Source organism: Neocloeon triangulifer, unplaced genomic scaffold, assembly GCF_031216515.1.
Source record: "Neocloeon triangulifer isolate White Clay Creek 2 clone unplaced genomic scaffold, ASM3121651v1 ptg000001l, whole genome shotgun sequence".
NCBI lineage: Eukaryota > Metazoa > Arthropoda > Insecta > Ephemeroptera > Baetidae > Neocloeon > Neocloeon triangulifer.
This window is the reverse complement of record NW_026775544.1, coordinates 8,427,049-8,453,609: the sequence shown is the minus strand read 5'-3', so window position 1 is coordinate 8,453,609 and position 26,561 is coordinate 8,427,049. Positions and strand designations below refer to the sequence as shown.

The 26,561-nt window shown below is 38.0% G+C and overlaps 1 protein-coding gene and 1 non-coding gene across 3 annotated transcripts; one reads left to right on the top strand and one right to left on the bottom strand.

Moving 5' to 3' along the window:
* The first annotated feature begins 920 nt into the window (after positions 1-920).
* LOC132194574 (runt-related transcription factor 2-like) lies at positions 921-22,286 on the top strand. Of its 2 annotated transcripts, none has more exons than XM_059615938.1 (5): positions 921-1,736; positions 6,841-6,945; positions 14,222-14,356; positions 18,623-18,838; positions 21,060-22,286. In XM_059615938.1, exons 1-5 carry the CDS (start codon positions 1,382-1,384, stop codon positions 21,701-21,703), a joined length of 1,455 nt encoding a protein of 484 aa, XP_059471921.1. In that variant the 5' UTR covers positions 921-1,381; the 3' UTR covers positions 21,704-22,286. The 2 variants fall into 2 exon arrangements, with proteins under 2 accessions (XP_059471921.1, XP_059471911.1); XM_059615928.1 differs by having other exon boundaries at positions 921-1,742.
* Positions 18,994-19,067, bottom strand: Trnai-aau (transfer RNA isoleucine (anticodon AAU)). Its single transcript has one exon. It is a non-coding gene; the product is annotated as a tRNA-Ile (tRNA).
* Positions 22,287-26,561: the final 4,275 nt, after the last annotated feature.

Below are 26,561 nucleotides of genomic sequence, written 5' to 3'. Positions count from 1 at the left end.
TTTTTGTATTGTTTTGGTTGTTAAGAAGAAAATTTTCCTCATATTTTATGTTTAATTTAAATATAAAAGGAATGCTAAGTGAAATTATAATAAGTTTTTTTCTTCTTAATTGTCTATCCCTCCCGGGAATGCCACCAGCGGTAGCAGTCATCAATTTTCCATGAAATTTATTTCGATTATTCAAATTGAATCTACGTAATATACCTAATATACCTAATTTTTGTTTCTAGTCAATTAGACATTTTTGCTTTGATCCTTACTTAGACTTGTATGGACGCAAATATCAATGTATATACATTTATTTAATACTATCTACGAGATGCTTCCTATATAAAAAAGGATTATAATTATAAAACTGAACTTTATATACCTTTTCAAATAAAACCCTTTGTCGTTCACGGTGTTCCAAAAATTATATTATACTAGCGATGTTTGTATTATAACTATAGGGTAAAATTTAAAAAGATATATTTTTATGCATATTAAAAAAGGAATGATTTAAAAAAAAAACCTTTAGCCACATTTTTTTTTCATAAAAAAATTTGCATTATGATTTGGAGGCCAACCCTTTTTGCAGTGGCGAGTTTGAGGAGGCGTAAACAACAAAACTGTTTCAATTCTGCTCGCCACGTTTCGGTGTGGATCGGGCAGTTTTGTGTATGGTCCAGCGAAAAGGGGGCTGTATTTTGGAGAGAGAGAGAGTGAGCGAGCGTGCGAGCCAAGCGAGAGAGAGAGAGAGAAGAGAAAGAGGGGGTTAACCTGGCAGATAGATAGACACAGCCGCACTCACACACGCCGACCGAGCATGCAGAGTAGCCTTTAAGAGGGTGGCACGGCGGTGCGGTGGTGGGGGATTCCCATAACTGGACATAACCATATCACCGCACTTAGTTAGCACTCACTGCATCCTCGGCGCTCAACCCATTCATTCCGGCAGTTTCGCATCGGCCGACGGTGTCTGCTTCGTCGGTGGTGCCGCCGATACAACCAGCAACACACTCACGCTCCGCCCTCTCCCTCAACCGAACTCGCACACACACACATTTCTGGCTGCACGCGGAGGTTTATAGACATGCTTAGGCAGCGGCACAACAACTAACTAGTGTGCTAGTAGACACTCGGTAAATCGGTCGACTCCGCAGCCAAAACGGCGTCCGCAAATTTCCAGCACGGCGGCGGCAGGTACCTGCACCACCACCACCTGCCGTCGCACAACTCGGCCAAGATTTCGGCCGCCGATGCCGTCGGCTCGTGGGCGTCCAGCAAGCTGGACAAGGTGCCGCCCGAGAACAACAACTACCGCACAGCCCCCGCGGCCGCCCCCGAGCAGCAGCCGGCGCCGCAGCAGGACTCGAGCACCCCGGCGTCCGACTCGAGCAGCATGCACATGACGCCCGAGCTGAACGTCTTCAACGAGACGTACACCAAGATGACGTCGGACATTTTGGCCGAGCGCACGCTCTCCGAGATTCTCTCCGAACACCCTGGCGAGCTCATCCGGACGGGCAGTCCCATGTTCGTGTGCACCGTGTTGCCGCCCCACTGGCGCTCCAACAAGACTCTGCCGGTGGCCTTCAAGGTGGTGGCCCTCGGAGACGTGATGGACGGAACGGTGGTCACCGTCCGCGCCGGCAATGACGAGAACTATTGTGCCGAGTTGCGAAATTGCTCGGCCGTGATGAAAAACCAGGTGGCCAAATTCAACGACCTCAGGTTCGTCGGCCGAAGTGGTAGAGGTAAGCGTTAGTATTTTTTCTCTGTCTTTCGGTTAGCATGAACTATATTTTAGTTGGGGGCTTTTATGAATGGCGCCACGAGGAGGAAACTTTACCCTTAATTTAATATGTATAAGTTAAAAAGGCCAAATTAAATCGCATAACAATACAGCTGAGCATAATATAAAAATATTTAAAAAGTTATAATTTAATTTATAAACAAAATATTAAAAGTACCAATTGAAGTTATTAAAGCAATCGAAGTTAAAATTAAAGCTTAAAAATATTTGGAATTTGTATCGCGGAAAGCATGATTTGGTTTTTTTTTTTGTAGCGATCCAGAGCGCGGCGACAGGTTTCCATCCACGTGGCCCGCGAGTCCTTTCTTACGCCGCTTTTAAAAACAAACTTTTTCGCGCATGGCAGAAAAATCCCCCGTGCGGCATTCTTCCCCCTTTTTCCGGCGGCAGCGTGGCAGCGTTTTCTCCCCTGTCGCAAGCCCATTCATTCAAAAATCGAGATTTACACTTTCGTAATTTTTGGTACGTTTAATTTCATGAAAATACTCTGTAGCTTCAAAATTTCCACTCGGATATGTATTTTTTGAAATTTGCGTTAAATGAATATCAATATGTAGGAAGTACTTTAAATTTTGATTTTATTATTAAAAAAAATTACTTACCTTAATCTGTATTTAATATAAGTGGCCTCGCAAGCAAAAAAATTCCTGTTCAGAATCTATATCTCATCACTTTTCATGAATATATTTGTTTTTAATCTCATCATAATCATGGCATATTTCTTTCAACTCATTAATCGCTACAATTTTTTTGTGCTGGGAAAATTAACTTGAATCTGTTTGGGAATTTAATTGAAAAGTTCATTGGTATCCTTTCCCAATATCATTAATACAGATTACAAGTGTTTTGATAGTTAAAAAAACCTCCCAAAAATTTGGCCATAAAAAGATCTGACATTTAAATGAAATACTTTTCGCAAGCAAAATTAATAGAGGCTTAGATGTGTACAGAATCCTAAATAATCATGAAATTCACAAAAAGTTGATAAAAAAATATTAATCGATACCTACCGAAAATGAATTAAAAGTTATTGTACTCTCAATAATCGCATTACCTTATTTTTCATTTATTTAATGAAAACATCAGCTCCTTTAAAAGGGTCAAACGTAGTTTTGATTGGTTTGTATACAAATTAAATTTGCTTCGTAGCTATTGACTCTTTCTGAATTAATTTACTGAGAAAGGACAAAGAACTTCACTAAATTAGTAAAACTCTTATCAGGAAAATTTGAAATTTGAGTAAGCCCGGTTTTTACGAAAACAACTAAAACCAGTAAAAAATATACCTGATCATGATAATACTTTTTCAAAGCGTTCGTGTTGAAAATTTTTTAACATTTGGCATTATTATTATTTGTTATCTTTTTTGCAGCGATTTAGTTAATTTCTTAAAACATGTAAATGAAATCCTCACAATTACTAAATTATTTCCCTCAAAATAGAGTTGTAAAGCTTAAAAAGGGAATAAATTGTAAAATATATCCAGCGTTTCATTCAAGCGCAAAGGTGGTTGTGTAATAAATGAGTAAATTCTTAATTATGATTCCTCATTATCAAAACTTTATGAATGAAGAGGCAAAATGCGCCATAATCCGCGGCAAACATAGAAAGAGCAAACAATTTCTGCGCGACATAAGCTGTCGTTGACAGGTGATCGAGCCCCTGACATTTGCCGATGTATGCAACCGTCGAAGCGGGAGTGCTCCCCCTTTTGCATAACCCATTCTGCAACAGGGGCTGAAAAATTAACGATCTATCGCGCGCGTGTTCGTACGCGGAGCTATTTTAAACACGGCGGGCGAAACTATTCGATCGAGCGGGACGCGCGCACTAATCAAACCAGCCGCCGCTTTAATTATTGAAATTAGGCCTAAACACGATCAGCGCCGCGGCGGTTTTAATTATTTTCTTGTCCTCGGCGGGCGTTTTGTCGTACGATAGGAAACAGGTACATGCACACAGAGTCACATGACAAATCATGGAAAATTGAATTCAATCGCCGCAGTCGGCTAGAGAATTATTATTGCATGTGCGTTGGCAACAAGCGCCGCCGGGCGCGCAACACAACCAGCAAAATATAATGATAATAATAATAGCGCGTTGTTTCGGCTGCGCTGGTGGGACGTGCGAGTTGAATTTTGCATCACTCTCCGGCACGGTTACCCATGATAGCCCGTGATGGACACAAACCGTGTTTGCCCTGCTCGTTGACTGGTTTGTTTGGGTGGCTGATGATGCGTTCAACACCCCTTTTTGATTTCGACATCGCTGCTGTTAAATTATCGCAATCCCCCGTCCGCCCTCTCTCTGTCCTGCACACTCACTCGCTCCATACATCAGCAATAACTTGTACATACGCACCGTCATATATGCGAATGTGTGCGAAATATACAAAATAAATTATCATGCGAATATACATATGGTCGATGTATTTTAATATTCGCATCACAGCCGGCCTGCGCTCAATTTGCACCGCTGCCTGCTGCTCCCGATATTTTAATTAATGGCAATCGCGAAATAAACAATAATTAATCATATCACTGCACTGCTGACGCGCGCTGTTTGTGCCATTTTCTGCTGTTGCGCTCGAATTCGCGAGAGGCCGACGCGTGCTCCTCCGCTTTGATGCCAATTGCGATTTGCAAAACATCATTTGCAGCGCATCAGATCTATGTATTTTCGCAGTAATTTAATTTTAATAAAATATACACTTCCATAGAGAATCATATATCATTGGTGTAGCCAACTCTATTGTCTACATAATATTTGGAAAGAAACCACATTTTCTATTTCACGTTAAAGTCACGGAAAAATTACCAATAATTTAAACCATTTGTATTTGTATAAAATTTTCATATGTATAAGTTTGTAAACTTTGTTTAATATTTTAAGAGATTTCTTATTCGCATTCTTAAATGAAACATTCACCATATAAGTAAAAAAACGCATATCTCAAGTTGAATTTACCTAAATTAATTTCAGCACCAAATTTGAGATTTTTGATACGTTCACAGTTATTCAGTTTGAATCATAAATTATTTTACCAAAACTTTTTTTAATTCATTTTTTGGTAACTTATTAATTACGTAAACAACATGTCACAATTGTCTATGCAAAATGAATAAATGAACGTTTGTAAAAGCGGATCAAGGGTGCAAAATTAGTTTTTGGTAACCGGCTGGATATCCTCTATAGGGGTAGAATATTTTTTAATTTGTGCTAGTTGAACTCTCCAACTTTCCTTTACATTTTTACCATATAAGACTTTTTTTTTGTACTTGCTTAAGATTTAATTTTAATTCATTTTTTTTTTAGTTTCATATTTAACTTATTATTCTATGCTCAAAAATTATTTATTTTTCCTTTTAAAATCTGCTGATAAATGAAAGAGATTATTTTAACTTTTTTTCAAGTTTATTATCTTTATTTTTTTATACTTTCTTTCCTACAAACTAATAGTAAGAGTCTTTCAATATCATTTGAAGAAGACACACTATATTTTTAATTTATAAAAAAAATTACGTATTTAATCACAAAATTCAAAGCTTCTAAATAAAAAAATTCTTGGCAATGACGGTTTTTAAATGCATCGCGTTTTATTGCATTTATTTGCAGGAAACGGCAAAAACCTGCGAGTCGAGATTGGTAGTGGCGGTCTAACCAATTTCTCCTCCTGAACCATCGTCTAACTGATTTTGAAATGAAAATCTTTTTGACTCGCAGCCTATTTTATATCGTTAACAGGGGGGTGGTATGTATGTTAAAATCGCAGTATATAATAAGTCATTCCGTTATTTTTATCACGCAATCCTCTATACCTCTTTGAAAGGCACTCCTGCACAAATATCAAAATATGATCGCTGCCTGTTTTCGCCCGCGGCAGCTCCGGAAATGAAGAAATGGTTTCGTGTGAATTGTGGAGCAGGACCAGGTACCAATATCGCGGCTTTTTACTTTACCCTATCGCTTCCACAATCGTTTGGGTCGAATGCACAAAATCATTTAGAAATCGACCTGCAAAGTTATTTAATAAACAATTTTAATTTTAAATTGCATCAAAAATTCAAAGCGTTTATATTTGGAATATTCTCAAATCAATAAAATTATAAGTGAAAAATTAAATTAAAAAAAAATCCATTTGATTCTCTAGCTTGAGTGAATAGTATAATAGTTAAAAAATTATTATATTATTTGATGTATATTATTAGCAAACAAAAGATTTAAGTGGCCTAACACATGTGGTTGCACTAGTAATTGGTGGGCGAGCAGAGAAGAAAGGAGCGTCAGTTGAAGAAAGGAAATGCGCCCTCCTGTGAGACGGTTTTTTGTTCTTGCAACCTTTTGGGTGGACACGGAATTAGCAGGGGGTCTGGTGAGGGTCAGAGCGAGAATTGCTGCGTGACAAATCGCGATAGTTCTGTGAACGGGAGCATTATTTGTTATTGTTGCGCGGCGAGTCCCTCTCGTTTCCTGGCCCGGCGTGCATCTTCCTTTGTCGTGCAGTCATAATCATAAATAACAAATTCTCCATGCTGCTGGGGTAATGATCTCTGAATGTGTGTATTATATGTCTTCATTTACTGGCCCTTCCTCTTGAGAAAGAAAATTGAGTTGCTTCTCACTTTGGTGCCAGCCGCGTTTCCGCTCCGCTGCGCACTGCACTTAATTTTATATTCTTCTTTTAATTATCACAACAAACAATTTTTCTCAATCTTGAAAGTATGGAAAAAATTAACCTTCAGGTTGAATTTAAAAAAATTATTTTTATAATTTTTGTTTAACTTCTAATAAATATCATGAATGAACATTGAAAATTTAGAAATTTTTAATTAATTTTACTGAAACTGCAAGAAAATAGAATTTATTGCAAAAATCTTCACCCTGGAACTGAACAAGAAGACATTTTTGCTTAAATATTTATAGCAACAAATAAAATCTCAAACTATGGAGTTGCCAGTTGGTACTAAAATGAGCCCAATATTTTTTTTCAATAATAATTAATAAAAGAGAAAAATTTTCATAATATTTTTGAATTTTTGTTGCAGGAAAAAGCTTCACCTTGACGCTGATGGTCAGCACGTCTCCGCCCCAGGTCGCCACCCTGAGCAAGGCGATAAAAGTCACAGTGGATGGACCAAGAGAACCTAGAAGTAAGCTATTATTAAGTAAGTTAGTTTATAGCGAGAAGAAAAGATCTGCTCCTTTTTAGCAATTTCAATCTCGAAATCAAAAGTCGCGGAATCTCTGCAAAGGAGCAGGTCATTTCTTTGCGTGCATTGCATGCATATTCCCCTATGCAGATCTCAACTATACCCTTTCCAAATCTTGCACGCACAACGCCAGTCGGCGGGGAAGTACAAAAAATTCAACCCTTTTGTTACGTTAGAGCTGGTAAAACGCGGCGGTGAGATTAAACGCTTTTATGAGCGCCGCGCTCGTCTTTTCTTGCGCCGCTCGGGCAATGCGGGCGAACATTTTCATTGCGCGAGAACACACATGTTTGCCTGCCGGAGAAAAAAAAACTATAGCTGCTGAGCTTCCTCCATCCTAAAGCAATATTATTACGGTTATTTATTACCAAACACTCGCATTTCTTTGATGTGCACGTTATGAGCTCTGGATTTTACTGGAGTACTCTTTTTCTGCTCCACAAAATGCTCAGAGTACACAAAAAGCACTATTGAATTGATACATATATGATTGAATACAACAATTAAAACTAAATTTGTTGTTAAAATTTATGCATTAACAATAAAATATTAAAGTCCATATTTTAAATGAAATAAATTTTATTTAAAATATTATTACTAAATAGTTTAAATGAATATTTTCTTCTATTTATCTATATTTACTGCGTTTATGTTATAAGCTTTTAATAGTAGCTTTAAAATAGTTTTAATACCTATCAAATATAATATTTTTCACATGTAGCTCTAGTAATTGCTATTTAAATTGTGTAAACATCATTATATAATTATTGTGTTCATTGGATCGAAAGTAATAGACAAGGTATTTTGTATGATCTTCTAATGATCATAATTAAAAGAAATGGGTAATAATTGCTAATAAAGTGCTCCGACTTTAAGAATGGAATAAAAAGAAATTAAATATTTTAAGCTTGATATTATATTAAATTTTCATTACTCTGTGATACTATTGAGTAGTCTTTTTGTACTTGAAACTTTTGAAAGTGAATACAAAAAAAGGAACAATATTATAGAAAATACTAACAAATTTGTATCGCTCAAACTTAAAAAAATTACAAAATTTCAGAGAGTCAAAAATTAAATATGCGCGAAGCAAATTTTAATACGAAAGTAAGTAATTCACAAAATGAAACTTTAAATTAATTAAAATTAACGTAGCGAATTTGCAATTTTAGAGGCTATATCGGTGTTAATAAACTGCTTTCATGAATTGATGAATCTGTTTTCTTTGGCCACATAGCGGACTAATTCCGTGTGATCGTTGGTCAGTTTTGTTTCCGTTTGATATACAGAGCAATAAAATTGGAAAGTCTGCTCTAGCCTAGACCAAGCGTGTCTGTTTTACGATCCCGGGACCGGATTCACTCGCCACACTTGAGGGGCGCAATCAATAAAAGCACCAAGTTGGACACAAGCCCGCCGGAGCCAATCGCGGCGGGGCGGCCAAGATTAAATATGGCAGACCATAAGTTTGGTTTGGAGAATAATATCGAATTGCCGGTCTCGCGCACTGGGTGGGGTGGTCGGTCGGTTGTAACATGGCAATATTATATTGGATGTTCTGGGGTAAGTTTAGGGTTTACCATGATGATGAGGAGCGAGAGAGAGGGCGATGGTTTTGCGGCCGCCGGCTTGGCATGTCAGTGTTACCAAGATATCCTCCACTTGTCCCGCAAGTTTTACCGCATTGCGTACGCGCGCGGGCCCAAAGACTCGTGACGATTTGTGATATTTTTTCCTGGCAAGCAACAAATTTTAAAAAAAGTACACCCCCTTAAAAAAATTAAATAAAATACAAATGTAAAATTAAATTCATTAATTTTTATAAATGTTTCTTTTCCACATTTATTTTAATTTTTTTCCGCTCCGCTTGCTCCGGTTTTTCCCTCACCGAACAGAAAGGGTTGGCAGGAATTTGAATTCTGGGCGTGCGAGGGATGAAAAATAGAGATCCTGCCGCGCGCAGGCAAGCAAGCATCGACTCGCATCAAAAGAATACGCCAGAGAGCAACTCCTTGCATAAAGAGAGCGTAGCGGCTGGTGTGTCTGGACCAATGATGGAAGCAGCGCGAGCTAAAAAAGGAACCGCGGTTTGTGGTTGGGATGGCTGCTGCTTTTAATGACCACGTGACCTGCTCCTCCCTGTGCTCCATCTCTTGCCACGCCTTTATGATATCATCTTAATAATTAAACGCGCGCGGCCACACTCGCTGCGCCCTGATTGCAGCTCGCTCTCTACAATCGTGTTAAAACTTTTACATAACCGTGAAAGTTTTTTCCAATTAATTCCATATTTTCTAATGGAATAAATCTAATTTGACAAATGAAGAGAACATATATTGATCAATATGCAACAGCATTTTATTAAAAAAAATTATGTTTTAATGAAATCATTTTATGTGTAAAACTAGCCATATTAAAATTTTATAATTAATCTTCACTTCTCAGGTAAAATTTTAATACTCGTTGATTAGAAAGAAATTCTGAGAAGTATAGAATTTATATTAATTATAAATAAGCTGAATTAACAATGGTAAATGAAATCCATTTGTTTTCAAAAATATTTATTTTATTAGAGAATAACCAATTTTATTTTTAAAAAGATGTGCTCCAAATGAACAATTAATCCCTCTTATGTTTTTTAGTATTAATTATCCAGATAAACAAAAATGTTTTTTTTTCTTTCAAAGTTTCATTGGTACAACCGCTTCAGGTGTTTGTTGAAAAAACCATTGCAATGTTGAGCACAATCAAAATCACACCACAAAGCGATTTGTGAAATTGAGCACCATATATCGAGTTGCATTTTTTTTTTAAATGTCAGTCTCACACATCTGGCAGTTATTTTGGCAAAAATTCACCGAGTGATAAAAGGCTGCTGGCGATGGATTGATGTTGATGATGTCGGGACGCACATCCACACACACACACAATTCGCATTTAATATAAACGCTGACGGTGCTCTCTGCATGTTTATTCCACTCGTCTCTCTGTGCGCGGCGTTTACGTATATTATGTGTGTGTGCGGATCGCCGAATACATAGCATTATTCTGCCGGCTGGAGCAGGGATGATGATGTTTGGGAGCTGCATACTTGACTACTTCATCATGCTGATGATCATTATAATGTAACATCAATAGCAATAGAGACCGCAACAGCAGCACAGATATTTCGAGAATGTAATGAATATTTGATATGATGAGCATTTCAGTTCATTTGCCATGAAATGGACATGCAAATTTACAGAGAGAGAGAGAGAGAGAGAGAGAGAGGCTGGTCCGAGTGAGAGATAGTGAGAGAGAGTGGGGCAGCCATTGCTCAGTCATTACCATGGAGGCTGGCAGGCCGACTGAATGGTGCTTCATGACGGTAATAAATTAGTGTTTGTGCTGATTGCATTTCGCGAACAATTTTGCCACTCTTTGATGACTCAGCGTTGCACCAAAGGCTTTGGCCGGGCGCAAATGGCTCTCGATTGAAGGCACCTCTTTGGTTAACACATCATTTTGAATTTTATACATAAAAACTTGATTTGCTCATCGAGTCCCAAAAGTTTCCGCACCTCCCTTTAAAATTGTCCGGCGCCGAAATTCAACGCGACTCTTCTGCTGCCCGAAACCTAAATTCCGAGGCCACAAATTAGAGGCCTTATTCTGGTCAACTTTTCGATGTCATGCAGGTTTTCGCCGGGGCACTCTCTATGTACATATATATTCACACGCCCTCGTAAATTATAACGTATCTGCAGCTCCAGCTGGGCTTAATGGCCGAAAGGGTTGCAAAAGGGAAGCTGCGCTTTTGTTCCCTTGGCCAGCAGGCGAAATAGCTGGTAGCAAATCAAGCAAAACTCCACTCCCCATCTCTCTTCTCTCTCTTGTAATGTGTTTCAAATTTCATCTTATTTTGAAGCGAGAAACAGCACGCGGTCGGTCATGAGAGTTTCGGTACTCAAGCTAGTGTAATTAAAATGCCGGACGATTTTTGTTTGCAACAACTGCGCGTCTTGGGGAATCCGGCCCGGCATTGTTTTCGTCTCACAGCAGCCAAACTTAATCCAGCAATTATGTTTAGTCGCCCCCAGGCTAATTTAATTAATACATTCTAGATTCTTTGGGGCGCGAGTTGCAAGAATATTCGTGTAAATTAAAAGCACCAGAAAATATTCATTTACATAAGAAATGAAGCGTGGGCATTATTTTATTGCATAAAACTTCACGAACAGAACAGTTTAGGTTTGGTAAAAAATAAATAGTGTCCAGATCCAATGAGAAAAAAGTTGGATGCAGACCAAATGCTGCCTTTTCTTTCCCACTTAGATGACAAAACAAGATTGGTGGGATAAAAGATAAAACGAACATATAGTGGAGGAGACATCTTGAGTGCAATACAACATTCGAAATTGAGACTTTTTCCCACAGTCAGCAGTAAAAAGCGAAAAGAAATAAGTGCACATGCAGAGATGTTAGTTGCCTTTCTCCGCATGTTCAAACTTCCTTAGCGACATCTAATCAATATAAATAGTCTGCTCCAATAAGTAGTCTGTTATCAGCAAAAATAACTAAAGCAAAAAATAGCTTCAGAAATAACAGTTACAAATTGCAAATATAATGTACACTTTAAAAAAATTTAAAAACAAAATTAGAATTAAATAAATTTTTATTTTGGATTTTTATCTCATAATTCTTTTATTTGATATTTTTTTACATTATCATAATATTATTTCTTTAAAATTTTGCAAACTAAAATTTTAATGCTTGCAGATTCGGAAAAGTCCAGAATAGAATAATTTCTGAAGATCTAAAAAAATATTAGCATTTAAATAAATTCAACATAAGAAATCCTTCTGCATGAAATATGAAAATAATTAAATAAATTTTAAATCGGTCCGATGTCAGATGTCTTTTCTGTGCTTCTATACATAAAGTATTGAAAAATAATGTTAATTATGATTTGTTAACAAGTAAATAGGTTTATTAGACTGCCAGGCCTAAGTTGCTGAATTCATTAAAATACAAAAATAATCCGTTTATCTGATGCAGATCTGATGGATGGATTTTTTATTCTTGGTTAATCTGCTTTTTATAGCAACATAAAATTTTACAAAATATCCAATAATATTAAAAAAAAAATATTTATTCAGCTCATTATAGGTGAAACTACATAGGGAAAGGTTAGTACCGCGTCTTTCTTTGTAATTATATTCTTGGTTATTTGAAGTAAAAATTAATCACGATGGATTTATTAATTAATCTTAACATATTATCATTATTAACCCTTTTCATCAATCCATCTCAATCCTTGCCAGTCCTTTCGTCTGCACTCCCCCAATCAAAGAGGGGATAAAAGCAAGCACTTTTTCACCATAGTTATCCCTTTCTCGCTGAAATATTCGCAAGTTTCATTTGTAAACAGACAGACATGAAAGGAAGTCGGAATTAATCTTCCTCATAAGAGATGAAGGGACCATCGGGGATCAAAACTAACTACACAAGACGGGCGCGGTGCGGTGCAGCTGCGTTCTGCAAAATCTTATAAGGGCGAGCGTTGAAGTTTCAGCCGCTTTTTCCTTCTAGAGTTGAGCTGCTTGGGCCTTTTTGCTCGCGTTCTCGGCAAAAATCACCCTTCAACAGGGCGCGCATTCGCATTCAAGATGACGAATGGCGCATTTCGGGTTAGACCGCACGGTACTTAAGCGTAAGGAAACGAGCCGTTTTTCTTGCGCGCGCGGCGCCGCCAGAATTTATATTATTGCGCGCGAGAGAGAATGGCTGCTCTGTACGGCCCTGTTGGGAATATGGAGCTGCTGCTGGGGAGCGTAATAAGTAAACCCTTGCCAACTCTTATGGAATATTATAGCCTGATGTATAGCCTTGCTGCGCGAGACCGCAAGGCCAAGAATATATCATAAGGAGCAGTGTCGGCTCCGCCATGCCGAGCAGCGCAGGCTAAGGTAATTAGTTAGCTCTCCCTGCTCCTTTTAATATTCAACACCTCCTTACATATTCCTGCACAAACACGGCCCTAATTTATTAGACTGGCGCCGCCACTCGTGTGCTACATCAAACGTAATTAAGCGAATTAACATCTGAATTTGGCATTCCTGACGTGAACTTTTCGCCCCCGACAAAATTACAAAGCTCATCATCAAAGTTATTTTTGATTTTTCGGAATGAATGGAATTAACACTTCAAAAACGGAGCATTTATCTCCGGGCAGGAGGAAGAACCCCTGCTGTTTGAAGATGAGGTCGCTCACACCAGCCCGCAGAACAATAAAACCTCCCATCTGTCGTGCAGCTGGTTTTGTCTCTTTTTGTTTGAAAATTTACGCAACTAGGAAAATTTTCAACAAGGAAGCGCGGCGCTCTAATCCATAAGGCGTGATTTTCGTCTAATCTCACGCATTGCGACTCGCGCTCACAATAGCCAGCTGTAAATGTTAATAAGTCTCTTTTGTTGAGATCCTTAAAACCCGCTTAAAACAAAAATACCACCCCAAATTTGTGTTATTTTGTGTATTTTGAACGCATGCTTGTATATCTTGCAGGGGTGTGATATGAAATTTTTAATCGCAACTGTTTGTTCAATATGTTTTTTTTCAAGTGGGACACCCCGGTTTTGATGAAACTTGGTATGCAACTTGCAATGCACGTGAGTGTTATTGAACGGCTATTAACAATTATTCAAATGCGCTGAAGATTGTATCGTTGAGATTTTTTAACCCTTGAACAATTAAAAGAAATAAAAAATTCTTCGGGATTCATCACATTTTTAATTTTGCGTCAAAGGAGCTGAAATGACAATTCGTGGAGTCAAAAAATAAGTCTAATAAAATTGGAAAAATTTTGAGACCATTTTGGTTGAAGCAAAAGTTGTAAACCATGTTTCATCAAAATTTTGAGTTAATTTCACTAGTTATTAAAAAAAAATTAAATTGAATAATCTTTCACATTTTTTAATACTTTTTCAAACTACGAAGAGAATAAAATCACGTAAAAGGTTAAATGCCTGGAATACCTCTTTTTTTGTGGGGCAACACCAAAGCTGTTTTTTGAGAGCAAAACTTAAAAGCCCCTTTGAACGTATAAACCTGCCTTTTCTTTGTTTGCCCGTTTATTTCTCTGCATTTTGAGGGAGGGAATGAACGCGTGCTGGGCGCGGCGGCGTGATTCGCCTTTGAAGTGCAAATTGCTGACGGTGAGCGTCTCGTTTGTTCCAGGACAGCAGCAGCAATTCCACGCGTTTGCCTTTGGTCAAAGGCCTTTTCTTGGCGGTCACTTCGCCAGTCCGCTGGACCCTCTGCAGAGAGCCGACCCGCTCAGCTTTCGCATGCCAGCCATGTCAAACTGCCAAAGTAAGTTGCCGCCTTTTTTTCTCTCTCTCTTGATATACATTTCCTTGCGCCTGTCGCCGATTGATCCAGGCAAGTGAGAGAGAGTCGGTTCTCTGAATTTGCAAGCTCGACGAGTAATCAGTTGATAAGTTGAAATTGGAGTGTGGTTGAGCCTGCACTTGACACAGCACTTTAGCCCCAACTTACTTTGTTATCGTGCTCATGATTTGTGTTGAAATCCTTTATCCCTTTATCTCTGCAAACACTCAGCTTGTACCTTTCCTCGCCCGCGCGCCTTAATTGCATTTCACTTGCACGACGTGTTATAACATTAGCACAGCCGCACCATTGAAGGCCGCCTTTGTTTGCCACATTCCCTGTCGACGCCGCTGCTTCGTCTGCGTATTTAATAATGCGAGTAGCAGATTTATTTTGCAAACGAGAGCTATTCAGCTGATGAGAGGTTCTTATTATTCCCAAAAAGTTATTTGAAATAAAATTTCAAAAACAACAGCTACACTGGCATTTTAAAATTTAATCTGTAAAAATTGCATTTGAAATCATTTTTTTTTTAAACTACGATTGATTGTAAAAAGATTTAATCGTGTTTTAAATCTAACATTTGTTGGTAATAAAAATTTAACTTAACAATACATTTCTCTTAATGCAAATATTTCTGAAAGCTTAAAAAAATTTTATGTTAAATTTATTTGGCCGCTGAATTTTGTTTTTAAATAAACACATTTATAGTAATATTAATGTATAACTAAATATGTACATTTTTTTTTAAGTTCAACTTATCTGAATTTACATTAGAATCCTTAAAGACAAATACATTTTTACAGTAGCCTCAAAACAAATATTTAAATTTTCTTCCATCATGCACTGTTGATGCAGTTTAAAGCTCAATTCATCAGATTAATTATACCATAACGATGTGGAACTAAATTTTTTGTTAAATAATAATTTATTCATTCTTTACATTCATAAAGCAATATTATCCGCTTACTTATTTTAACTTTTCACATTCAAGCGCAATATGATTTCTCTCCATTCTCCAAGCTGATTGCAAGATCTTTATTGAAATGCACACACAGAATGTGGAAAGCGAAGCAGATGAAGCCCTGCTGCGAGTAATCAGCTCGGTTGAGCAAAAACTATAAAGGATCAGAGGCAGCGGTGGAGCCACCGAAACTTCCCCCTTTCTGCTCCACTCTCTACATTATTAATAATAAAATCAGTCCCGCGTTTGAAGTTGCTAGGCAGAATAAATAAATATCCGCGCCGAAAAACAAAAACCCATCGTCAGCTTCGGCGGCATCACTTGTAAAATAAGAGCCTTTATTTGTTTGTTCGTCTTTCTCTTTGTACAAGAGGGATGCATGTGTTCATATAATAAATACAATATTTTCCTATACACGCAAGTTATGAGAGTGATTTGGAGCGTGCGGCTCTGTTTTCCGGCGGTAAGAGCATTATTTCCGTTGGGTCCGTGCGAGAGAGAGAAAAAGAGCTTTTGACGAGATTAGGTAAAGATCAAAGCGCGCGGGTTCGACCTGAAGGGGTGGATGCGACGAGTCAGGTTGGTGGCCGGGACGCGCACCTGGTGGCTTTGGCGTGCCTTTCTGCGGTCAGCCCATCGAAAACGGGGCTATTTTGCCGCCTTGCGGTTGTTTGAGACTCCAAGACACACGCCATCCACCTATAGCTCCTTCGCACTCGCCGCAACTCAGCCGCACCTCAACCTCAGCATTTAGTCAAGACGCGCATTATAATAACGTGTGCGCTTCGCACCTTGAGACCACATCATTTGCCTATGTGTGCTGGAGACGTGTGGCGCGACCGTCTGTCTGTCTACGCACTTGGGACGGCACCCGCACTCAATTAGTTTAACTGTTGAGACATCGATCTGTTCTTTGCTGCCTTATATCGCAGGGTATTTAGGAAAATTTTTGCGATATTGGCAAAAGCCATTGTAATGAATTTAGCGAGTTAAATAAAAGATTTTTCTAAATATTTTTATTTAATTCGCTAATTATAAAATTATAAAATACTTGCAACTGCTCCTGACACCATAAGGCTCAAAATATTTTGTATTTTTCACCAGGTATTTCCTGCCCGAATACAATTTTATATAAATTGAATATTACAATTCAGTCAATTACAAGATTAAATCAGGAGAAACGGAAAAATTTAATTAGTTCATTTTAACGTTTATTTAAAATTAATTTAGTATGCATCATAAGTTAAACGTAAATTCTAAAAATGAGGTCTTAATAAATATATTATCATATTAAATTGCATAATTTGAATATTGGCTTTATTTTAAGAAAAAGAAATTCTATTTTATTTTTGTTTTATTTATATAATTTTTTTTCTGATCATACCTTATAAACAAGAAAATATATTTAAATGTATTAATCAAATTTATTGCGTAATATTTACTTTTGACTAAAATAACTTTCTGGCTGCTGTGAAATTAAATATAAAATAAACTGATATGATAAAAAGTCTTTTAAAAATATGAGTACATTTAAATTTAAATTGAGTATTTATTCTTAGAGATGCAATTGTTCATTAAAAATAATGTTATATTTTATTTTATAATGTAAATAATTTGTTTTAATAAATAAAATGATATATTATATAAAATATTAAATTTTAAATTGAATTGGGCAATCTTGAATAAAAACACATTTGATATAAAAACACATTTCCACTGGTTTATAAAAAAAAAAAAAAATGCGCTCACCGATAATTTTAATTCAAATTCCACAATATCAGAGAGGAGAATTGTTAATTATCCAATATGATCAACTTGTGCGTACAATTTAAAAAGAAAAATATACTGTTTATAAGGCTGATGACAGCAATTCAAATAATATTAACCACAAACAAATGTGAAAAAATATACAAACGTGAATTTTATATAGAGCGCTCCAAAAATTAAAATTACTTTTTATTAAGAAAAGTAAATATTTCAAAATTCCAATGCTATATTTATAGGAAAATGTTTATTTTTATTTATAAAAGATAACAATGATTTAATTTAATTTTGAATATTTGAGAATGAGTTCAGCTGTATTGTTTGTTTCTTTTATCATGTATACAGTGGATGATTTTCACGTGCCCATACCGGCAAGCAATTAAAAATTGACAGTGCAACATGAGATGAACAACCGATTTCGCAAATCACCACTGATGGCTTCGCTAATAAGCTGCTCACGACTTGCAAGTGGGGAGGCGTGTGCGGACGTACCAAGCAAGCAAGCCAGCGAGGGTGGCTGCTGGAGCTGTGTCTCTAATCTAGGGGTGCGTGATGCAGCCCGCCGATGTGCAGCAGCAGTCGATTTTCCCAGCATGCTAATCAGCACACCGGCTAGCTGCCGCTCATTTGCAGTTAGCCGCCTCTAATTCATCATCATTTATTAATTAAGTGCAGCCAGAGGCCGCGCCGGGCCGTAATGAATGTGGAATGATCCCACCTGAACAGCGTCGTTCGTGCTGTGCAATTTGGCGTGCGCGCCAATTACTCATTTAAATTGAATGCACTCTATTTTGCTCAAGTAAATTGCGATTCGCGTGTGATGAGTCTGACTTGCGAGATAAAATTAAATTCGCCCTGTTCAAATCCAACTGCAGAAATGTCAAAGGAAAGATTATAATTGGATAATTTTTATATTAAAATTTAAAAAAAAATTCTCCTCAGTGTTTCCTCAGATCGCATGGGATATTAAAGTCCACGCAAACCACCATTAATTACTTCCATGGTTATTTATATTTTTCCAACAACACCCCGCATCTTTTAACCCCTTTTTCACTTCATTCAATATAAAAATGCAACTGGTGGGGCCGAGGCAAAAGTTATGAAGTGCCCGTTTATTGCTTAATGCCACCTCTAAAGCCGCGCTGCAGTGGTACAGGGAAAAATTCTCTCCCTTTTTCCCTCTGCCGCTTTTTTTCGCTTTTTCCTGCCGGTTCCGCCTGTGCGTGTGCTTTTTTCCACGCACGGGCTAAATGTAAAGCGTATTATGGCGATGAATTGTGACAGAACATTTCACGATGGTCGGATTTAAATTGCCCAGAGGCAGACGTGTATTTGTCGATCCTCCCCAAGGCAGAGGCGTGTTTTTTTTTTAATTCTTTTATTTCACGTTTTGGCTTTACCAAAACCTCAAAACATATCGGCAAAATGAATGAAACAGTGAATTAGAAATTAATTTATTGAATTCTTTAATTTACAAATTGCGGCATTTAACTAATTGATTGCTATCCGATGTGTTTCAGACATGGGTCAGGCGTTTGGCCTGAGCAGTTCAAACAGCCACTGGGGCTCGTACGGTGGTTATTTGTCGTACCTTAGTTGCACAGGGGTGCAGAGCAGCGGCTTCAACACCCCGAGTCTACCTGCTTTTGCACCCACCAATACCACAGACATCAATGGTCAATCAAACACAGTAGCCGCCACCCATGACACCTTTTCCGCCAACGCCTCAGCAGCCAGTAAGTATATCAAAATAAATTTTTGTTTTAATTTATTACAAACTTGAATATAACTTTGCGCTGCATAAATTAACTCTTCTACGGAGGTTTCTTAATCTTAAATTAAAAGAGGAAAGAAAAATTATTGGAACCTTGATCTCGATGTCTAAAAAGCATGGCCCGTGGGGGGATCGAACCCACGACCTTCGCGTTATTAGCACGACGCTCTAACCAACTGAGCTAACGGGCCAGTTGGTGCTCATGCGGTGCTCACTTTTACGAACTCTTCAACTTGGCTGCATTGGAGAAGGAGAGTGCGCAGAAACGACACTGTAGTATGGTGTGCTTCTTCCGAGCGGTACAGAGTACAATGAGATAATATTTTGCTGGTCAAGCAAGAGATATGAATCTAGGTTTTTTCTAACAACAACCAGCAATATTGCAATAATTTTTTAGCTTCTAATGCTGTTTTTAATGTATTGCCTGGCATTCTTTGACCAAATGTATCTTTCATAAATTTGGTAATACAAATTTGATTGGTTACAAGGGAGAGAATTCCACATGAAAAATACAATTTTAATTATTAATATAATATTATATGGCGAAAAAGTTATCAATCCAGACATAATATTAGCATATATGATAAAGTAATTTTAATTTGCTGTGATGTCACAATTATATTTAATATTTGTACGAATATTTCAAATGTTTTTGGTCCCTTGACTTGAAGAAATAAGTTAAGAATTTTATTAATTAAGTAGTTATAAAAAATTAAAAAATGCTAAAATTGATGAAAATGTATTATTTAACTTTACTGGTTTTCAGTTGTGAATATTAAAAGTTAAAAAATATAGCATTTAATTTTTGTATGTAGCTAACTTTTTAATAAAAAAATTATATCTATTTCTAACAAGCAAATCACATAATAGTACATAAGTAAATATGTACAATATTAATAAGTAGATAAATATTCATTTATAATAAATACAAATTTTGATTACTTTTACTTAAATCGTTGAAGTAATATTAGACAAATCTAAATATTGCTTCGATCGGCCAACTGTGAGTAAAAGAGTATTTTTGAACAGTAACAGTCCAGTCAAAATAAAAGCAAGTTGGTTGCAGATTTGTTGTTAACGAGGAAAATTACGCTGTGATGCATTTCGCCTTGTTGTCAAGTGCAGAGTAGCACAAGAGAGACGGGTATTTCTTTGACGGTACCTGCGGCGGTTTCGCCTGATAATGAGCGCCGAGATTTCCACTTGCTGCAAACCTCATTAACTCGAGCGCAGATAAAAGCAAAGGAGGCGACACTCGTTCGCTCGCGCGTGTATCAATGTTTGTCGTCTCATCGTTCGTTCGAGCGCAGTGCTGAATTACACACGCCAGTTTAAAATAACAAAGCGACCGTGCTGCGAGCGCCTTCCTTTTATCTGGGTTTCCTTCCTTGTAGTTCTCTACCATGCACACCGTTTCCCTCGTCTCGCTTCTTCTCCCTCTTCATTTTCCAAATGAAAAGTGAAACAATGCGCAAAATTCCCGCCTTAATTAGAGCTGAATTATTTACACTACACATGTGGGTGCTGCATTGTCAGAGACAATGGCGCGGCCTTTCTTGTTCTCTCCACTTTTGTGTCGACTTGACGACGCGGAATTTTCGCAAAGTGGATCGAGCGCGGGCTTTTTCCTTCGAAAGGAAAAAATTTACTCCTTACGGGAACGCGCAGATGTTTGTGGAGGAGTTCAGTAGCTACATTCCAAGGGGTGATATAAGAAGAAGACGAGACTCTTATGTGTATGTTTATTGCCTACTTGTTGCTGTATAATCTTGGCCAAGCAGATGTAACGGCCTCACCAAGGCATGAAAATGAACCTTTGTGGGATTCTAGTAAAAAACAATACTATTTTTGAAAATTTGGCTGATGAGTGATGATCTTATCTATAAATAATACAAATCATTTTCTTATATAGTCTCACCTTTAATTTTTTTAAATAGGAAAATATCATTCGGAAAGTGTGGAGAAAAAAAATTGGAATCATCTGATTCATCTGGGATCTAACTTGAAAATTAAAACCTCTTTATTGTTCCAATTGAAACTAATATAAGGTTCCAAAACTTCAATGTTAAAACGCATTATTTTATTATTCAAAACTATATGCGAAAATATTCAAATGAGTTATACTAATTATATTAAGACCATTAAATTAATTTTAATTGTTTTTTTTTTTACTTTGTTCACAGTTCTTCCAGACACAACTGGCACAGCGTCGTCTTTGGCGACAAGCACCACCACAGACTTCGCAGCCTCCCTGTCAGACACCCGTCTGAACAAAAGCGATAACAACAGTCCCGTAAGCGACCTCGACTCTCTTGGCCTCACACCAACCTCTCAAGAACGCACCAACACTTCGGCCTCGGCGCTAACCCCCCGTTACAACAACGACTTCTCCCGCTCGCTGGCCGACACCTCGAGTTGCCTGGCCGCCAACCAAGGGGTGCAGCAGTCGTCGCACCAAGGCGGCCACATGAGCTCCCTTTTGGGCAACTCGGCGGCCTCGGCGGCCAACTCGAACTTCTCGCTCATGGGCCAAGGTTCGTACGGAGCGGCCAATTCTCAAAACTCGTTATACTTGGGTGGGCCAGTGTTGCCCGCGTCGCTGCTCTACTCGCAGTTGTACTCCAGCGTGAGCCAAAACCAGTTGCACCTGCACGGCGGTGCTACCGTTGACGTGATCGAGCAACCTTCAATGCACCAGCAAACGGCGTCAGCATCCCCTGTGAGGGGTCTGTCGAGCGCTGACGAGGTCTCTTCGCAAACGAGAATGCCCGTTTTGCAGCAGCAGCAAACCCGACACGCGGATTCGGCCGTCTGGAGACCTTACTAGGGCATCCCAATGTAATTACTTTTTAACTCTTAAGCACTCTCACTCTCATTTACAATTACGTGCATTGTTCATATACGGATCGGTGTTCAGAAGGTGATTCTGAAAACGGTCGCAGTCGTGTACATTTGTAATGTTCGGAATGTGTTAGTTGCGAGATGGATCTTATTTGCAAAATTTACGCTATTCAGGTTTACTATTGGACCCTGGCATTGCCATCTTTATTGAATAAATAATGATCTGCCTCACAATTAGCTTTGTAAATAATATCAGGATATTAGCTCACTCATGGTTCATGATCATCATCGGGTTACCAAGATTTAGAGTTAATTAATTTTTAAGTGGAGATTGCCTGTCACGAGTCACAATAATTGTATCAATTTCACGATTAATAATAATATGACGTTTAAGAAATCTGAGCGAAATCTTGTGAAATTTTACAAATTTTCTGCAGTTTTGGAATGCGCACTTTAACCGCAATAATTATCTAGTCTTTGTCAATTCTTCACTACAAAATGATTGTTTGACCGCGACCGGACTGAGCGTCTCTGATTTTTTTTGTTCAACTTGTTGTAGCGCCTCAAGATTCTTGTCCAATAAAATACGATGACTCGAGCAGAAGCCAAAAGTCGTTTGTCTCGCCTAAAATTAACGACACCCCCCGCTCTAATCTGGCCGCTGGTATTGTGGTTGAGCTAGAATTAAGGTCCGTGAGTTCTGCTTGGGCTCTAAAACGAATGAAAAGCCATTAATGAACTGATAATATCATTATTTAGCGCTCGGTCTGCTCAGCAGTTCCAACCCGGCCGCGGTTTTTGCGGGCCAAGTTTGAGAAACCACGTCGTTTGTTTAGACGAGTGACTAATACAGGAAGTATACGGCGTGTGTCTATCGCCTAAAATCGCACCCTCAATCATTAGTCTTCTTGAAAGGAGCGCAGGAGACACTACTTGCGATAGGGAAATTTCGCTTGTCTGCATGGTTTGGCGGAAATTTATGGATTGCCACACCGGCTGCATATTATGCTTCAAGGAGGGCGTGATTAATGGGTCGCCGATGACAGGGTCCTCTGCTATGTAACTATTATTATTACAAGTATTTGCTGCGCACAGGGGTAAGTAACACGTTGGCGTTATGTAACCATATTTATTTTTAAATTTACAGCAAATAAAAACGTGTGTGCATGGAACATTTTGAATAAATGTATAAGAAAGATAAGCGGGGATTTGAATTAAAATTAATTATTCCCTGCAGTTTTAAACACAACTGTTCATCGGGGAGGGGGAACATATGTTTACCTCGCTCTCATTCCAAGGCTATAATTTTCGCCGGACTTTGTGTGTCTAATGAATCGCAATAAATTCACGCGCGCGCTCGTCGCCAGCAGACGCACTAAATTTCACCGCGCGCCACTGCTGCATTCCCCCCGATTGTAATTATAAAATTTCTTTTGCATTTGACAAGATAACATATACTATCAAAAGCTGCACGCCGGAATGGCTGCGCTGGCCGCCCCTTGGCCGAGAGCGCTGCAACCCTCCTCGCACATATACACAATTGTTTGACCCTTTCACCCTTGCACATTGTATGCAAAGCCCTAAGGGGACGGCCAAGTGAATCGATAATGAACCTATATGCCTCCGAGTGTGAGTCATTGCATTCAAATTGTGCACGCGCGTAATATGTCTGCTGCGAGCTGTTGCGCAGGAAAAGCTATAGATTTCCGTCGGGCAGCGTTTTTTTTACAAATATTTTGCGCCCTTTGCATCCTTTGTTTTTCCACGGCGAAATTAATATCTGAGATCCATCTCTCATGGGAATTCCGCTGCCGCCTTTTTTTAATAAAAATTGTATATTGCACGTTTCGTTGCCGTCGAGTTGACTCGCGAGCACACGTTCTCTCTCTTCTTTAAAGCGAACGAACGACGGGCAGAGCTGCACATACAGCATCGGTTTGTTCGTTGGAAATCCTCCGCGAGGGAAAGAGAAAATGCTTTTCCTTTGATGCTTTGATGATGGAAAATATCTGTTTAATCTGTCGTCGCAGTTTTGTTATTAAAATACCTCTGCGGACTTTCCGCAAGTGAAAACGTGCGCGGTTTTTAAACGAGGAGCAAAACTATTGTAGTGTTACTTTTTAAAACTTCATTTTGCATTTATTGAAATTTTCTATGTGTATCATTTTCTTCCAGAAATCTGATATTTTATGTATATAAATTTATCATATTTTAACCACCCAGGTAAAGTCAACAATAAATTAGTTGAATTCCTCATGATTCCAACAATGTTGATTTGTTTTAAATTGTTTATTGAAAAATAACATCAAATTTATAAAATATAAATATCCCGTTTTCACGTTTGAGAAGCATGGAGTATCTAAAGTTTTCAAAATGAATTGCACTTAGAACAATTTACTGTCACAATAATAATACAGTAAAAATTTAAAACATTCCAAAATTAAAATATTTGCTAAATGCAATAAAAAATAAATTTATGAATTATTTAAATAAAACAAATAATTAATTTTAACATTAAACAAATCTTGGGCAAAAAAAAACGTTTAAGATTATTTTCAAGCATAGTCTCTTAGGTTAACATGGACACGACGACACTATAGCCCATGATCACCGTTTAGCTGGCTAACAATTGCAAGCACCGCACCAAAGGTCCATCGCAGCCGGCGCGAGGGGCTTTATTTTAATCCAGGCCATATTAAGAGCAGAGGTGCTACAAAATTTGCACATTGTGCGCCTCAATAACAATAACTCTCGTCAGCACACTGGCCATAAAGTGAGCAGCGGCCGGTCATCCTCGCACCGTGTGTTTTTTTTTTTGCGACTTTTCTTTTTTACACACACATAGCGGACATGTGTGAGCGCGCGCGTGCAAAAAAGTGCAAGCTCGGCTAATGTCGGCGGGGTGTATTATTTTTATCCGGCGCCAACAATACTAAAGTACACGTGGCGTTGTTATTTACGAGACTCAATTAGCGGTGGCCGCAAACATGGCGGCCGGCATTTTCCTCGGTGGTGCCGCCGCCGCTTTCGTATACTGAATGTGTGCGGATCACGCGGGTGCAGTGTACGTGTTTAATACCTATATGAAGTGTAACTAGCTCGAGTTTTATCACCTAGCGGCCGCGCGCTGCCACTGCTTTAATTGCGCGCGCGACTCTCGCGGTAAATAATTTTTATTATCACTCTCTCTTCTGATATAATAAATTTTTATCCCGCGGCTCTCGCGCGTCGTCCAAAAAAGCCATTAGGGCTATCAAATAACGAGCGCTCTGCGGCTTTTTGTATTATAATTGATTGTCCGGCGGCGGCGCGGGCGTGCTCTTCCAACTTTGCACCCCGTTACTTTTAATTATATATTTTTTGAAAAATAAACGCGCGCGCGCGCTTGTTTTGCCGCTGTCGGAAAAAGAGCGTTTGCATGGTGGATTGCAACAATTTATGTGCGTGAAGGGAGTGCGTGGAAATTTACAACGAGCGGTCCCAAGACAGAGTCGTAAATTTGTCTGTTTTGAGAGGTGTGAGGCTCTCTCTCGTGCCAACAGGCAGCCGAGGATTTAAACTCGTCGGCGCACTCTGCACCTGCATGCCTCACAAATTAACTGTTGAATTGTTTGAATCATCCCTCTTTCTCTCACACTATGTCGAGCACGGCCTCCCTCGTGTGTGTTGTCTACGCACAGCATCTCTCCGATGATAACTAACAGTTGTTGTTGTAGTAGTTGCGATGCGAGAGCATTGTTATTGTCTTGGAAAGTTTGTCTGTAGACGAGGGCTATATCACACCTCTGGGTTTATAGGCGCATAAATTAAATTCATCCCCCGCTGGAACGCAGTTAATTACTGTCCCGTCAAAACAAGAAAACGTGCATTTTTCCTCTGCCTTCTATAACAAAGGATTTTCAGAATTATCTCTTCCTAACATTACAAAAACAAAAGACCTTAATATCCACCATCATTTGAAATATTATATTTCAAGTAATTGAAAATATCTATCTAGACATTATAATGATCCTCTGAATTATAAGCTTATACAGAAGATATAATACTTCCTATTTAATTTATAAAAATCTAAGAACACTTTTTATTTTAATCAGTTTTTATATAATTTTAAGACGATTAAGAAAAAAAAAATAAAAAATAACAAGCATAAATAAAAAAGGTGAAAAAGAAACTTTCTCTATATTTATCTGTTATTTAATATTCATTTAATTTAAAGAGCGTTTTATCTTTAGTTTAAACAACGACAAAATATTAATTAACTAACTTATCAATTTGCTCAATGAAGTATAAAAGTAATTAATTTAAGAAAAGAATATTATGTTTTATATATTGAAATTAATAAATTACTATAAAAATCTAAACAGTATAGTTTAGTAATCTTAATACATATTAGCTACAAATGCGTTGATAAAAACATTTAGTATGTTCCATTGTGAATATTAAATACACACCAAGTACAATTATATTATTTTATCATTTTTCTAAATGGTATGAATTTTTTTTAACAAAAGTGAAATTTGCCAAAATAATTTTTAATAAAATTTACAAAAATATGATAATGCAAATCCAAATTCGTTCTTGTTAACATGTTCTTTTTAAAGTATCCCGTCTTGCTTACTGTTTTACAGCAAAATAATGACAAAATTTTTAATCAAATCCTATCTTATTTCCCATAGTCTAGTCGTAATCTTCGATTTCCAGTTGATAAATTATTTATTGAAAGGGAACTTTCCTCTGCATTATTCACTTCAAAGTCAACCCTCTTCTAATTGCCACATGCTTGAGCCTTGGAAACAATGTGGTGATTAGAAGTTTCTGCGGGTAAAGCGCGCGTCCTTCTGGGT